General features: G+C 42.9%; 2 protein-coding genes across 3 annotated transcripts in view; one reads left to right on the top strand and one right to left on the bottom strand.

The window, feature by feature from the left end:
- The first annotated feature begins 3,550 nt into the window (after positions 1-3,550).
- Positions 3,551-12,831, top strand: part of CCZ1 (CCZ1 homolog, vacuolar protein trafficking and biogenesis associated) — a 15,232-nt gene continuing 5,951 nt past the window's right edge. Inside the window, exons 1-10 of the mRNA XM_056336239.1 lie at positions 3,551-3,778; positions 5,504-5,601; positions 5,716-5,809; positions 5,907-5,981; positions 7,032-7,079; positions 7,704-7,787; positions 10,068-10,243; positions 10,847-10,928; positions 11,527-11,588; positions 12,461-12,572. Coding sequence (XP_056192214.1) covers positions 3,680-3,778; positions 5,504-5,601; positions 5,716-5,809; positions 5,907-5,981; positions 7,032-7,079; positions 7,704-7,787; positions 10,068-10,243; positions 10,847-10,928; positions 11,527-11,588; positions 12,461-12,572 — 930 coding nt within the window. The 5' untranslated portion in view covers positions 3,551-3,679. The remainder of the gene's footprint in view (positions 3,779-5,503; positions 5,602-5,715; positions 5,810-5,906; positions 5,982-7,031; positions 7,080-7,703; positions 7,788-10,067; positions 10,244-10,846; positions 10,929-11,526; positions 11,589-12,460; positions 12,573-12,831) is intronic.
- The window catches only part of LOC130148074 (radial spoke head 10 homolog B-like), a 24,837-nt gene continuing 22,242 nt past the window's right edge, over positions 10,237-12,831 (bottom strand). For both annotated transcript variants that reach the window (XM_056336236.1, XM_056336237.1), the window contains exon 21: positions 10,237-11,709. The gene's annotated coding sequence lies outside the window, so the exon portion shown is untranslated. The remainder of the gene's footprint in view (positions 11,710-12,831) is intronic.

Here is a 12,831-nt window from a genome sequence, read left to right as displayed (position 1 = left end):
CGACACATTTGGCCTGATAGTTACTCAGCCTCTGCTCAGGAAAACCCCATGGAGCTAAGCACTGCAGGGGCTTGCCCCATCCTGCTTTCTTGTCCTGGCAAAAGGCAGGAGTCACCTTCCGCTGTGACCTCTCTGAAAACACCTACATTAAATTATAAATCAGATTCTCTCTGCAGCTTTGGAAATATTTCCTACAGCTGTTTGAGACCTGGCTGGCACTGACTAGAAATGCTCTGTCTGCTGCTGTGGTACAGCCTGCTGTGTTGCTCCTACTGTGCAGTCCACACGTGAGGAGCTGTGCAGCTCTTCAGAGGTTTGGGTTCAACACCATGCGTTCAGGCAGGAAAGATCACACCCAGATATGGTGATGAGCTCTGCACAAACATTCCACGTTCACACGAATTCACATATTCAAACTCCAAATCAAACTGCCAGACAGGGTTTCAACATGGCTGCCCACATGGCTCACCAGACTTCACAGCCAGCCAGAACCTCCATTTTGTGCCCCACAAGCATTACCTCCCTCCAGTTTGTGCCTCCCCTCCCTCACAACAAGCAGCTCCCTCCATTGTGTGCCTCCCCACCCTCACAGAAGGCCATCACCACCATTTTGTGCCTTCCCTCCCACACAGGAGGCAGCCTCCTACCACACAGAAGGCTGCCCTCCCCCATTTTGTGCTTCCTCTCCCTCCCAGGCTGCCATCTTCACCATTTTGTGCCTCCCCTCCCACACAGGAGGCTACTCCTTCCATTTTGTGCCTCTGCTCCCTCACAGGAGGCCATCCCCACCATTTTGTGCCTCACCTCCCTCAAAAGAAGCAGCCCCTGCCATTTGGTGCCTCTCCTCCCTCACAGGAGGCCGTTGCCACCTTTTTATTTTTCCCCTCCGTTACAGGCAGCTATGTCCACCATTTTGTACCTCACCTCCTTCCCAAAAGGTGGCTCCCTCAATTTTGTGTCTCTGCCTCACAAGAAGCAGCCCCTGCCATTTTGTGCCTCCCCTCACTCAGAAGAAGCAGCCCCCACCATTTTGTGACTCCTCTCCCTCACAGGAGGCTGCTCCCTCCATTTTGTGCCTCCCGTGCCTCATAGGAGGCCATTTCCACCATTTTGTGCCTCCCCTCCCACACAAGAATCAGTCTCCTCCATTTTGTGCCTCCCATGCCTCATAGGAGGCCATTTCCACCATTCTGTGCCTCCCCTCCCTCAGAAGAAGCAGCCCCCACCATTTTGTGCCTCCCCTCCCTGACAAGAAGCAGCCCCCCCATTTTGTGCCTCCCCTCTCTCACAGGAGGCCACCTCTTCTCCCTCACAGAGGGCTGCCCTCTGCATTTTGTGCCTCCCCACCCTCATAGCAGCCCATCTCCAGCATTTTGTGTCTCCTCTCCCTCACAGGAAGCAGTCCCCACCATTTTGTGCCTCCCCTGCTTCATAGGTGGCCGTTGCCACCATTTTGTGCCTCCTCTTTCTCACAAGAAGCATCCTTCACCATTTTGTGCCTCAGCTCCCTCATAGGAGGCCATCTCCACCATTTTGTGCCTCCCCTCCCTCAGAAGAAGCAGCCCCTGCCATTTTGTGCCTCCCCTGCCTTATAGGAGGCCATTTCCACCATTTTGTGCCTCCTCCCTCTCACAAGAAGCAGCCCCCTCCATTCTGTGCCTGCCGTCTCTCACAAGAAGGAGCCCCCTCCATTTTGTGCCTCCTCTCCTTCATGGGAGGCTGCTTCCGCCATTTTGTGCCTCCCTTCCTTCATAGGAGGCTATCGTCACCATTTTGTGCCTCAACTCCCTGACACGAAGCAGTCTTCTCCATTTTGTGCCTCCCTTCCATCATAGCAGGTCATCTCCACTATATTGTGCCTTCTCTCCCTGATCGGAGGCTGCCCCCTCCATTTTGTGCCTCCCCTCTCTCACTGAAGGCAGTCCATCAGGCCAGGTACCCAGAGGGTTTGCAGCCATGGCATGGCCGCAGGGACTGACAGAGCCGCACACTGACTCAACCAGCCTAGGGGGAAATAGTAGTCGTCTCTCTCTTGCTTACACCATTCATTTTTCGAGTACAGATATAAAATATTAAATTACTGCAATCTTACTGCATCTTTATTCCACACAGTCCTCCTGCAGTACTGAATTGGCTCCTGAAGTAAGCCATCAACTGCTGAGGCTGGTGAGGACTATCCAGAATGACACTACTAGCACTGAAAGTAAATATACACTGAGTGATTATAGGAACCAAAGCAATAACAAAAGTGAAAAAATCCTCAAGAAATACTCTTTCAGCTTACTGGTACATTTTTCTAAATGACCTGCTGGAATGAGATGTTCAACTGTATTTTTTATACCTTACCTCGGTGTTTATTTAAGCAATTCTGTAATGTAGTTGAGTCAGATTCCTAAAGTTCATACTCCTATAGAGAAGCAAAGGGATACATTTTTTTTGCCACGTAGCTGTTTTTACTTACCATTTAGTTCACACTGTGTTTTGACTAAAATGAGAACTGGAAAGTAACAGAGAAGCTTCTTATATATTTTTTTAGTTAAACGAAACTGTCAGATGTGGCAGACAAAAAAGCCAAAAAATAATCAGAATAAACGTAATGTATCTGTTTATGCAGAAAGGATTACCTGCACTATGTGATGCTGGCTGACTCTTCCTTCAACTCGTACATCTCCTCTTTCAAATCTCGGGGTTTACCTCTAAAAATAAAGCGTTTCTACTGAATAGTGAATGCTGTACCACTTATCTAAAGGATGACGCACCGATGTTTAGTTAAAAGTCGGGAGATGTCCAAGGACCCTTATTGCCACATGACGGATGCACAGACTGCTAAGTCCTTGGGTTGGTTATCTTTAGAAGGGACGTTTGGTCTTAGATTCCTGTTGTACATGCAACATGGCGAAGATGGAGACTTTAAACATGACCACTAAGGAATAGAGTCTGCATAGAGACAACTCCTCAAGGACATTGTCCAGGCACAAGATATGTTAATGTTGTTAACTTGAAGATATACTAGGTCCTTGAATGGAATGTGCTAATTGTCCAGGTGTGAGATATGTTAATGAGTTCCCGGAAAGTTAATGAATAGGCATGAGTGACTTGTATAAAGAGTGGGCTGAAAGGTTCTCTCGGTGTGCATGATTTTGGTGGAGCGATCCCCCATGCACCCAGCGCTGCCCAATAAAGATAACCTCCGCTCACTCGAATATTGGTAACTGATTCTTCAAGTCACTACGCTGTTCAGATGCCAGGCAGCTCTGAACGAATCGGAAATGAAATGAACTGCGCTGTGTTTGCCCTGCAGAAAAGGGGCGTTTTGGTCATGCAACGATCGGGCCCTGCAGCACCCGGCGGTACGGCCAGCAGTCCCCTGCCGCCGCACCCCCTCTTGCAGAGGAAAGGCCAGGCCCGCCTCGGTCCCCCGCCTCCGGCGAGCTCCTGCCCTCAGGCGGTGCCGGCGCCAGCCCGGGCCGCGCCGCGCTCGGCCCGCCACCTGGCGCTCTTCGCCCCGCCCGCAGGAACGCTGCCCCGCGCCGGGCGCGCTTCCTGCCCCGCGCCGTGCTCTTCCGGGGCGGGGGGAAGGCGGAAGTGGTGCGGGGCCGGTGCCGGCGCAGGGCCCCGGGCTGCTCCCCGATGGTGTGTGGCGGCTGCCGGCCCCAGGCGCGCTCGCTCCAGGCTCGGTATGGCGGCGGCGGCGGGAGCCGGCCAGGAGAAGCAGCTCGCTCCCACCCTGCTCAGTTTCTTCATCTACAACCCCAAGCTGGGGCCCAAAGAGGGAGAGGTACCGAGGGGGGCGTTGCGTCCCGGGGCTGCGGGGAGCGGAGGGCACCCCCGGCCCGGCCTTGGTTGCTGCAGGGGGCTGCGGGGCGGCTGGCTGTGCTGTGCTGTGCTGTGCTGACCCTCTCCGTGGCCGGGCCCCCGCGGGATTAGCGCTTCCCCTTGCGGAGCATCCCCGGACAAAGGCGGCCTCCGGGCACAGAGCCACCGAGGGCCTGTGTGCTGGCAGCCTCGGTGGGGCCGGGGACAGGGCCACCTGCATCCGCAGCCGGCTCTACTTCGGACGAAAAAGGAACAGTAACCGAGGGCGGTTTAACACTTGCATGTAAAATACTGTACGTGGGGAGCTGGTCTGTTAGTAACTATGTTTTACTGATGCAGTAAATATTTCTAAAAATAATTTTCTCCAGGTAGATAGAACGCAGCAGAAAGCTTAGTGTTTAACTTAGTTAAATTCAACTTATTGCTGGTATTTTCTTGCCGTTGTGATCTTTAATAAGTAAACTTAAGAAGCTATAGTCTGTTTTTAGAGAGAAGCACCTTGTATGGTTCATGTGATAATCTTCAGTTTTAATCGGTTTTGAACAGGGCAGTGTACTTATGTACGTGTTAATGACCAGGGCGATGAGACTGCACGTGTCCTCAAGTCTGTGGGCAACTCCAAACTGGGGAAGCTGCTGATATACTGGAAGGCAGGGCTGCTGTTCAGAGGGACCCTCAGCGAGCAGAGGCTAGCAGAAACCTCATGGAGCTCGATGAAGGCAAATGCAAAGTCCTGTGTGTGGGATGAAATGATCTCGTGCACCATGTTAGGCCAGGGGCTGACTGGTTAGAAAGCAGATTTGCAAAACAGGGCCAGGGAGTCCTAGTGAACAACAGGTCCTACATGAATCAGCAGTGTGCCCTTGTGGCAGTGAAAACAGCGTACAGGCTGGGTTAGTGAGTGTGGTCACTAGTCAAGTCAAGTGATTGCTTCCCCTGTGCTCTGGGTTTGGGAGGCTGCTGGTGGGGACTGTGTTCTTCTGGGGCTGCCTGGAGTAGGAAAAATACCGACAAACTGAAGCAAACACAGTGGAGGGCCCCGAGTCGGTCAGGGGGCCATGGTCAGTGATGTACTAGACAGCCTTAGAAATCTGGAGTTGTGCAGCCTGAAGAAGAGACGGTGCAGAAGAGGGTCTGATGGCTATCTTCACCTGCCTGAAGGGTGGTTATAGAGGATGGAGTCAGGCTCTTGAAATGAAAGGATGAGGTAATGGAAGAAGTTCCAGCAAGGGAAATTCTGATGAGATAGAAGAAAAAATTCTTCGTAGTGAAATGGTCAAACAGCAGAGCAGGGCCTGGAAAGGTTATGGAATCTCTGTCTTTGGAGATACTCAAAACTTGAGTGGACAAGGCTGCGAGCAATCTGACCTACCTTTAAAGCTAGCCATGCTTTGATCTGTCTTTGAAGCTACGCTTGCTTTGAACTAGCTGTGAAGAGACTAGGGCCTATGATTTCAATAGCCTTCAATTTATAAAGCATTTCAACATATCTTGGGATGACTGACTGCTTAAGTGTGCTTAAATATGCCTTTTATCCATTATTACAGAAGCCCATTTAGGTACAAGTTAAAATTCTGCCTAGGAAATTAAGGGATTAAAGTTAAAAACCAAGCAAGCCATGAACTTGGTATTCTTTAACGTTAATTCTGTTAAATACATTCGCTTTGATTCTTTTTTCAAATTTTAGGAAGAAAAGAAGATTCTCTTCTATCACCCAAATGAAGTGGAAAAGAATGAAAAAATTAGAAACGTGGGACTGTGTGAAGCTATAGTACAATTCACAAGGTACGAAGTCTGATTGCAAGGTTCATTGTATTAGCACAAGCAATGTATTTTAAATTTCCCAATCATATGTTGTCTTTTTGTGCACGTGTATAAATATCTGTGTTTTCTTTCCAGGACCTTTAGTCCAACAAAACCTGCAAAATCCCTACATACGCAGAAGAATAGACAATTTTTCCATGAACCTGAAGAAAACTTCTGGATGGTCATGGTACTTATGCATGTGATATGCATATTTCTAAAACATCATATCGCAATGTTCTCAATGCATTCTGCATTGTCTAATACCAGCCTGTTCCACTTCCTAGGTTGTACGGAATCCCATAATAGAAAAACACAAAGATGGAAAGCCAGTCTATGAATATCAGGAAGAAGAATTACTGGTAATGCTGAACTTTTTTCTTTTCTTTTCCTTTTTTTTTTAATGGGGTTTTATTGCATTTCAAGAGTACCTCCAGAAATGTCTTGGTTTGTTTCTTGAACTGCTGCCAAACTGATTTTTTAATATATATATATATCTCCATAGATATTGAAAAGTACTTTGCCCTTTTTCCAAAGTTTAAAGAAGAAAGCAAGAAGCAGTTCAAGATCACCCAATAAACATCAATGAACTATACAGCTGTGAGACTTTTAGCTTGGAATAGGTGAATAGTTCTTAGGATCTGTCTGTTTAATAAAGTTCTTACAAGATTTTAAATCCATGTATTTTTATTAGGTTTAAGTGTATGTGTTACTACTTTCTTAAGACTGCTAGTAATCCTTACTAATAATCTGGAAAAACAAACAGCTCATAACTGTCATGGGATTTCTTGTCCAAACTGCAGCATCATTAGGTCAATTTAATTGTATGCAGAAAGGGTATTTGGCTGGGTAGGATATTTTAAAAGCTGGTTGCTTATGCTGCCTCCTTTCATTACAGTGTGTACTACTTCTTTTCCTTGCTGTGTTCTAAGAAAAGGGCTGGTGTCATAGGCACTCCGTTTTGCCAGACAAACAATAAAAGTCTTTTTTTTTTTTTTCTTTTTTTTTTTTAATCTGGGTTAAGGTCCTAGCCCAATAAAAACCTGCTATGATGTCCCACCTCCTTTAGCCTTTGACCTGGATGAAAAGAAAACTTGTCAGAAATAAGTTCATTTTCACTGACCACTGGCCTTAGGGTAGGGCACTATTTGTAACTGCTCTCTTGTGCGTGAGTTGTTAAGGTGCTTTTAATATTAAATGTAAGGGACAAAGGGACTCCCTTTACTGAAACAGTACTTTGTAAGTACAAAGAAATGTCTAGATGCTGACTGGAAATGTTCTTTTAACTTTTCAGAGATTGATTTCTCTAATTTGTGTTTGCTGGCTCTCTGGTAAGATGTTATGTGTAGCTCAGCCAAAATATTTGAAATTCTGCCTCTGCTTATATTAATGTCCTCCTCTCTTTTCTGCAGGATAAGGTTTATAGTTCGGTCCTACAGCAGTGCTACAGCATGTACAAGGTAGAGTTAATACTAGAGGCTCCTCTTCTGGGCAGAGGAAGAGATGCTCGTGGTACCATTTGGATGTGCAAGCTCATCATTGCTTTGATATTGCCTCATTACTATTGTCTGCTCTCTTCCTGAAGCTCTAATAATGTTGATGGAAGAGAAAAATAAAGCTTTTGCAGTTATCTGTGCTGGTTCATTAGCTTATTACACAAATAAAAGCCTTCTAATTTCTATGAAGTTCAAATTTCTTCTTTCAAGTGCAGTTACACCATGAAGCATTTGATTTTGATGGTGTCATATATTACCTGTTGGAGAAACAATACTGGATAAAGGCCATCAATCTGGCTTTTGAAAAACAAGAGTATAAGATACTTAAATGACACAGATTAATAATTTCTCTACCATTAAAGAATTTAGCTTCCTTTTCTAATTCTGCTTCTGCTGCCATATATACCTGGACCCTGCAAATCTGAGAGATGTTTTTTCAATAAAGAAGGGGTACATTTGGATCTACTTGGAGTCCAAATACTGAGAAACAGAAGCTTGATTGTATACTAGCTATATCCATGGCAGAGTTGTAAGAAAGTACTGTAAATGATTACTCAACTGACTGATTTTTATTTTTTTAACTGTTAGCTTTTCAATGGCACATTCCTGAAAGCCATGGAAGATGGAGGTGTAAAAGTTCTAAAGGAGAGACTAGAGAAGTTCTTCCATCGGGTAAGACCTTATTTTTCAGGCACATAAAGTGTGATTCTGCATTGGAAATAAAATGCAAAAATCTTAAGTGGCTGCCATGTGACTAAAATATAGGCAGTGGAAAGGTGTAGTGGCAACACAAAAAATCGGGTTACTCATTTCTTCAAATACTTCTTACTAAGGTGGTAGGTTCTTTAGGTGGAGTTGAACCACAAGCAGGGTTATGGCTTGATGGACCAGCTTAGCTGTTGGAGATTTTTTCTGATGGAATCACATTTCTTCTCTGGAAATCCTGTGTTAACGTTTGAATTGGTTAGTGCGCTAACAATCCATGCAGGCCTATTTGAGTAACTGTTGCAAGAATCATATAGGTTGGGAGGAATGTGGAGACGTCATCCAGTTCAGCCTCCTACTCAAAGTAGGGTAACACTGAATTCAAACTAGACTGCATAGGGCTTTGGCTGGTTGAGTCTTGAAAATACCCAGGGATGGAGATTCCACAACCTGCATGCATCAGCTTCAAGCCCCATAGTACTGTGAAGTAATGGAGAGTTGTAACTTTTAACTTCCCCCCCACCCATCTCCACTGCCCATGTGGAATTAATCATGCCTGATAAGGTTTCAGGAAGTAACGTCTTTGTTATATAAGTAGTATTAATAATTTGATTTCAGTCTTCAAAAGCTAATGTTTTAGTGAAAGTATGGAAAGCAAAACCTATTTCTGAGCAAGAAATCACTCAAATATTATTCAGGTATTTCTTGCATAAATTAACTGACTTTGTAGTTATGTCTGGCAGAATTTTGAGTTCCTACAGAAAAGTTTAATCAAGGTAGTTTTAAAAGATGGCAACCAAGTGTCTGTCTGCCCCCATTTTTCTCATTTGCGTGGAAGCAAACAGAAGACTGCTGTCAACGGTTAATTCACTTGGGGTAGAGATGTGAACACTGACATCTCTGATAATGATGGAGTGTAGACACTATACTGGTGTTTAAAATTTTGTTCTCAACAGTTCTTTAAAATAACACAATACTGTGACAGTGTAAACAGAAATACAGGCTTTGCTTGTGGGTTTGGGGGGTTTTTTGCTGGTCTTTTGTAAGACTTGTAGAGTCTAGAATAAACACTGGCATAAGCACTATGTTTGATTAGCTGCTGTATACTTCTATCTAGACTGAAAAATAGAGCATGGCAAAAAACAAAGTAATAGATTTTTATCTTTAAAACATTGTTTTTCTTTGAAGTTCCTATTGAAGATAAAACAGTATTCGCTATAGATCTGTATAATTGAGAAATCCAAGGAAAAGTTGTTTCCCTGTTTTGCTGGGGAACTGGAAATGCTTAAAAAGTTTGGTCATGCAAGTTGTTCTGTTATAACCCTATTGAACAAATTTGCTATGTGTTGCTGGCAGGCTTGAACTGCACTGAAACTCTGAAAGGAAATGAGACTTTGATTATAAAACGTAACAGAGATCTGTCATAGTATTTGTATGTATTTTACTTCTTGAGGGTTTTTTGGTAATATGAAATGACTGTAGAGGGAGCCATTGGATAACTCGTCTTTCACCAAGCAGAGCATTTAATAGTGCATTTGATATCTCTTGGTAAAGGTTACAGTCTATCAAGAAAGAGAATAATATAAATTATCTTTTACTTTACACATTGAAAGCTAATGGATTTATCTGCTAATATTTCTAGTTTTGAAATTAGAATACTAGTAAGATAGGCTGTTCGTTCTTATACATTCAGAAGGTCTTGAGCTAGCCTTAAGAGCTGTTGTCACTACGATTAAAGAATAGCAGGCTGACACCTGGAATCACATTTACACACTCCTACATAGAATCATAGAACAGTTTGGGTTGGAAGGGACCTTTAAAAGCCATCTAGTCCAACCACCCTGCAATAAGCACAGACATCTTCAACTACATCAGGTTGTTCAAAGCCCCATCCCACCTGATCTTGAATGTTTCCAGGGATGGGGCATCTACCACCTCTTTGGACAACCTGTTCCACTGTTTCACCACCCTCACAGTAACAAAATCTCTTCCTTACATCTACTCTGAATCTACTTTCTTTTTGTGTAAAACCATTAGCCCCTGTCCTACTGCTGCAGGCCCTACTAAAAAGTCTGTTCCCACATGAAGGAATATGACATAAAAGCAGAACTGGAAGGGGTTTGGTTTGGGTTTGGTTTTTTTCATCGTTAGTCTAGATTGCTGGGGATTAGACTCAAATTTGTCATTTCAATCTACACACTGGAAGTTTTTTGAATTCTAAAAAAACAACTGTCATTATTCTCTTAGTACTTGCAGACACTGCATTTACAGTCTTGTGATCTGCTGGATGTGTTTTGTGGAATCAGCTTCTTTCCACTGGATAAAATGACTTACTTGAAAATTCAGTCGTTTATTAACAGGATGGAAGAAAGCCTCAACATAGTCAAATATACTGCATTTCTCTACAATGATCAGCTTATCTGGTAGGTACTTCAATAATTCTTTTGCGTGTCTTCGGTTTCTCATCCTATAAATTAATGCCATAATAGCAAAGCTTCTGAATCAGTGAAACAGTTGCATGAAAATGAGAGAACTGAGAAATGCATTGGTCTTTGGCTTTAAAATCTCTAACCTGTACCAAATGATTACTTCCAAGTTGGCCTGGGGAGCAGCTAGTGCAAGTGTCTTTGTCATTTCTATTGCAAGAGCCTCTGCGCTTGTATGCAGGTTCCTCTGTAGGACTTCAGCAAAGAAGGCTAATCAAAGGATTGGGTTTTATATGGTTCTGAACCAGGAAGTTGCAATGCTTGTGAAGAGTTCTACTTAAAAATTGACTTGAGAATAGCAAACTTGATCTTTTTTTGTTTCAATATTGTTAATATTTCTAGTTTACAGCTAATTTAGATGTCTTTTGTATTTAGCAAATAAACTAACATTTTATTAAAAATTAATGTTCTGGGATTGATTCTACTGAGACCCTGAAATGTTGCTACCCTAGTTCAGTATGTGCTTTGCCTGAGTTTTGGAAAACGTGATCTGAACTGCAGCACAAACCACTTAGGTTTGTTTTCTCCCTGATGTTCTAGGAGTGGACTGGAACAAGATGACATGAGAATTTTGTACAAATATCTCACGACATCTCTGTTTCCAAGGCACATGGAGCCTGAGGTATGGTGGTGGTGGGTGTTACTTGGTTTTGTGTTTGCGGGGTGTTTTTCTTCTTTTCTTTCTGTTTGTCTGGTACTGCTAATGGGTGAAATACCAAAGAAGAGTCTCTCTCACTTCCACCCTCCACCCCTTAAATGTTAATTTAGGAATTCTGAGATGTATTGCTTTTGGGGCACTTTAGTAAACTCAGTAGTATTTGCACCTAACACTTATAATATGAATTGTGCTGATAATTTGAATATGAGAAGGTGATAGGGAGCTAGTTTACTGAATGTTGATACCTGATGACTGCTCAGTACTGCATATGAATCACTTCAGCTTAATGGCTAAATGCTGCATGGAGTGCCAGAAGACTGCATGGAGTTAATTATTCTTCCCCCATCAAAAACCTCAATAGTTTTAAAATTAATAAATGCAAAATCAGAACGCCCTGTTCTATAAGCATCTCTTGCACTTTATCTCCTTCATGTTATACAAATAGTATATATCTTCATGAGTGGTAATTTCTGCAAATGGTTTGCTTTGTTTTGACAGTCCACAAAATGTAACAGAAAATACCTCTAAGCTGTTTTTTTCTTTTGTGTGTTTTTTGCTTCAGTTAGCAGGAAGAGATTCTCCAATACGTGCTGAAATGCCAGGAAATCTACAACACTATGGAAGGTAGCTCTTGTTTACTGTCACCTTATTCCCTCAAGGGCAGAATGTTTGGGAAGATACACATTCCACACACAGTTCATTCCAGAGGGTTGCACAGTAGTTGGTGCAATGTTAAACTTGACCTCTGGAAAAAAACAGAAAAGGCTTCATTAACATTACTGCATATTTTTCTTTCCCACTGTTCTTAATGCACTGCATGGAAAATTTTGGAGCTGCTCGTTATTTCTTTTTGGTTGGGCACTTCAGACAAAGGTTTAGATTTAATCTAGGGATATATCTATTTATTTTTCCTCTGTACTCACCATGTCAGAGTGGGGAATTCTGTACTTAAGACTGGGCAACATTATTTTGAATAATTGTGGGACTGGACATCTTTATCACAGTAATTCCTCTTGCCTGATTTATTGTATTCTTTTGGGATCAAGGCACCGACACTCAGTCCCTGTTCTGCACCCCCCCAAGTTTAGGTGCTTCTAATACACCACTGTTCTACATAAAACTAATTTTAATGTCCTGTCGGAAAGCAAAGGAAGAGTGTTTTCCCAACAGCAACAAAAAAAGGGTTTATAAAGATAAGTCACAACTTGAATGTGGAAAGCGTTTTGGTGTTCCTTTGATAATCTGCACAATTTATTTCCTTAGCATTATTATGGTTTTCTGATCCTGTTTCTGTAACTCTTTGGAGCATATATGCAAATAATACTTTGTAAACTGTAATAAGTGTTGAGATAAAATGTAAAGGGCTCTACGCCTATCTGAATAGCTGAAAACTCATTTATTTAAATATATTCATACATTCAAGTAATTGCTAGTTTAAATAGGAGAAACTAAAATACAAGAATTCATCGCAACTGACCTCTTGAATTATTTTCTAGGTTTCTTACTGGACCTTTAAATCTTAACGATCCGGAAGCAAAATGCCGTTTCCCCAAAATATTTGTTAATACTGATGACACTTATGAAGAGCTTCATTTAATTGTTTATAAGGTATTAAGATTTCCTCTGCAATTACTCCACAGAGGTAGGAATCTCTATGCAATGAAGACGACAATGATGTGAAGTACTTATGCATTGTATAGAAGGATGCATTGATATGACCAGGTTAAAGCAAAGAGACAGAAAACTCCTTTTCATGGTTCTGGCAACAAGCTTGAAAGCCTGAATCCTCTTTCTGTACCTTCCCCAAAACAGACAGTTGTTTTAGTAAAACAAAATACTAGCCTTCAGATACTTTAAGTAGTTTCAT

The sequence above is a fragment of the Falco biarmicus genome, chromosome 4, assembly GCF_023638135.1.
Source record: "Falco biarmicus isolate bFalBia1 chromosome 4, bFalBia1.pri, whole genome shotgun sequence".
In the NCBI taxonomy this organism is placed as follows: domain Eukaryota; kingdom Metazoa; phylum Chordata; class Aves; order Falconiformes; family Falconidae; genus Falco; species Falco biarmicus.
The sequence above is the reverse complement of the archived record's forward strand: the minus strand, read 5'-3'. Positions and strand labels throughout refer to the sequence as shown.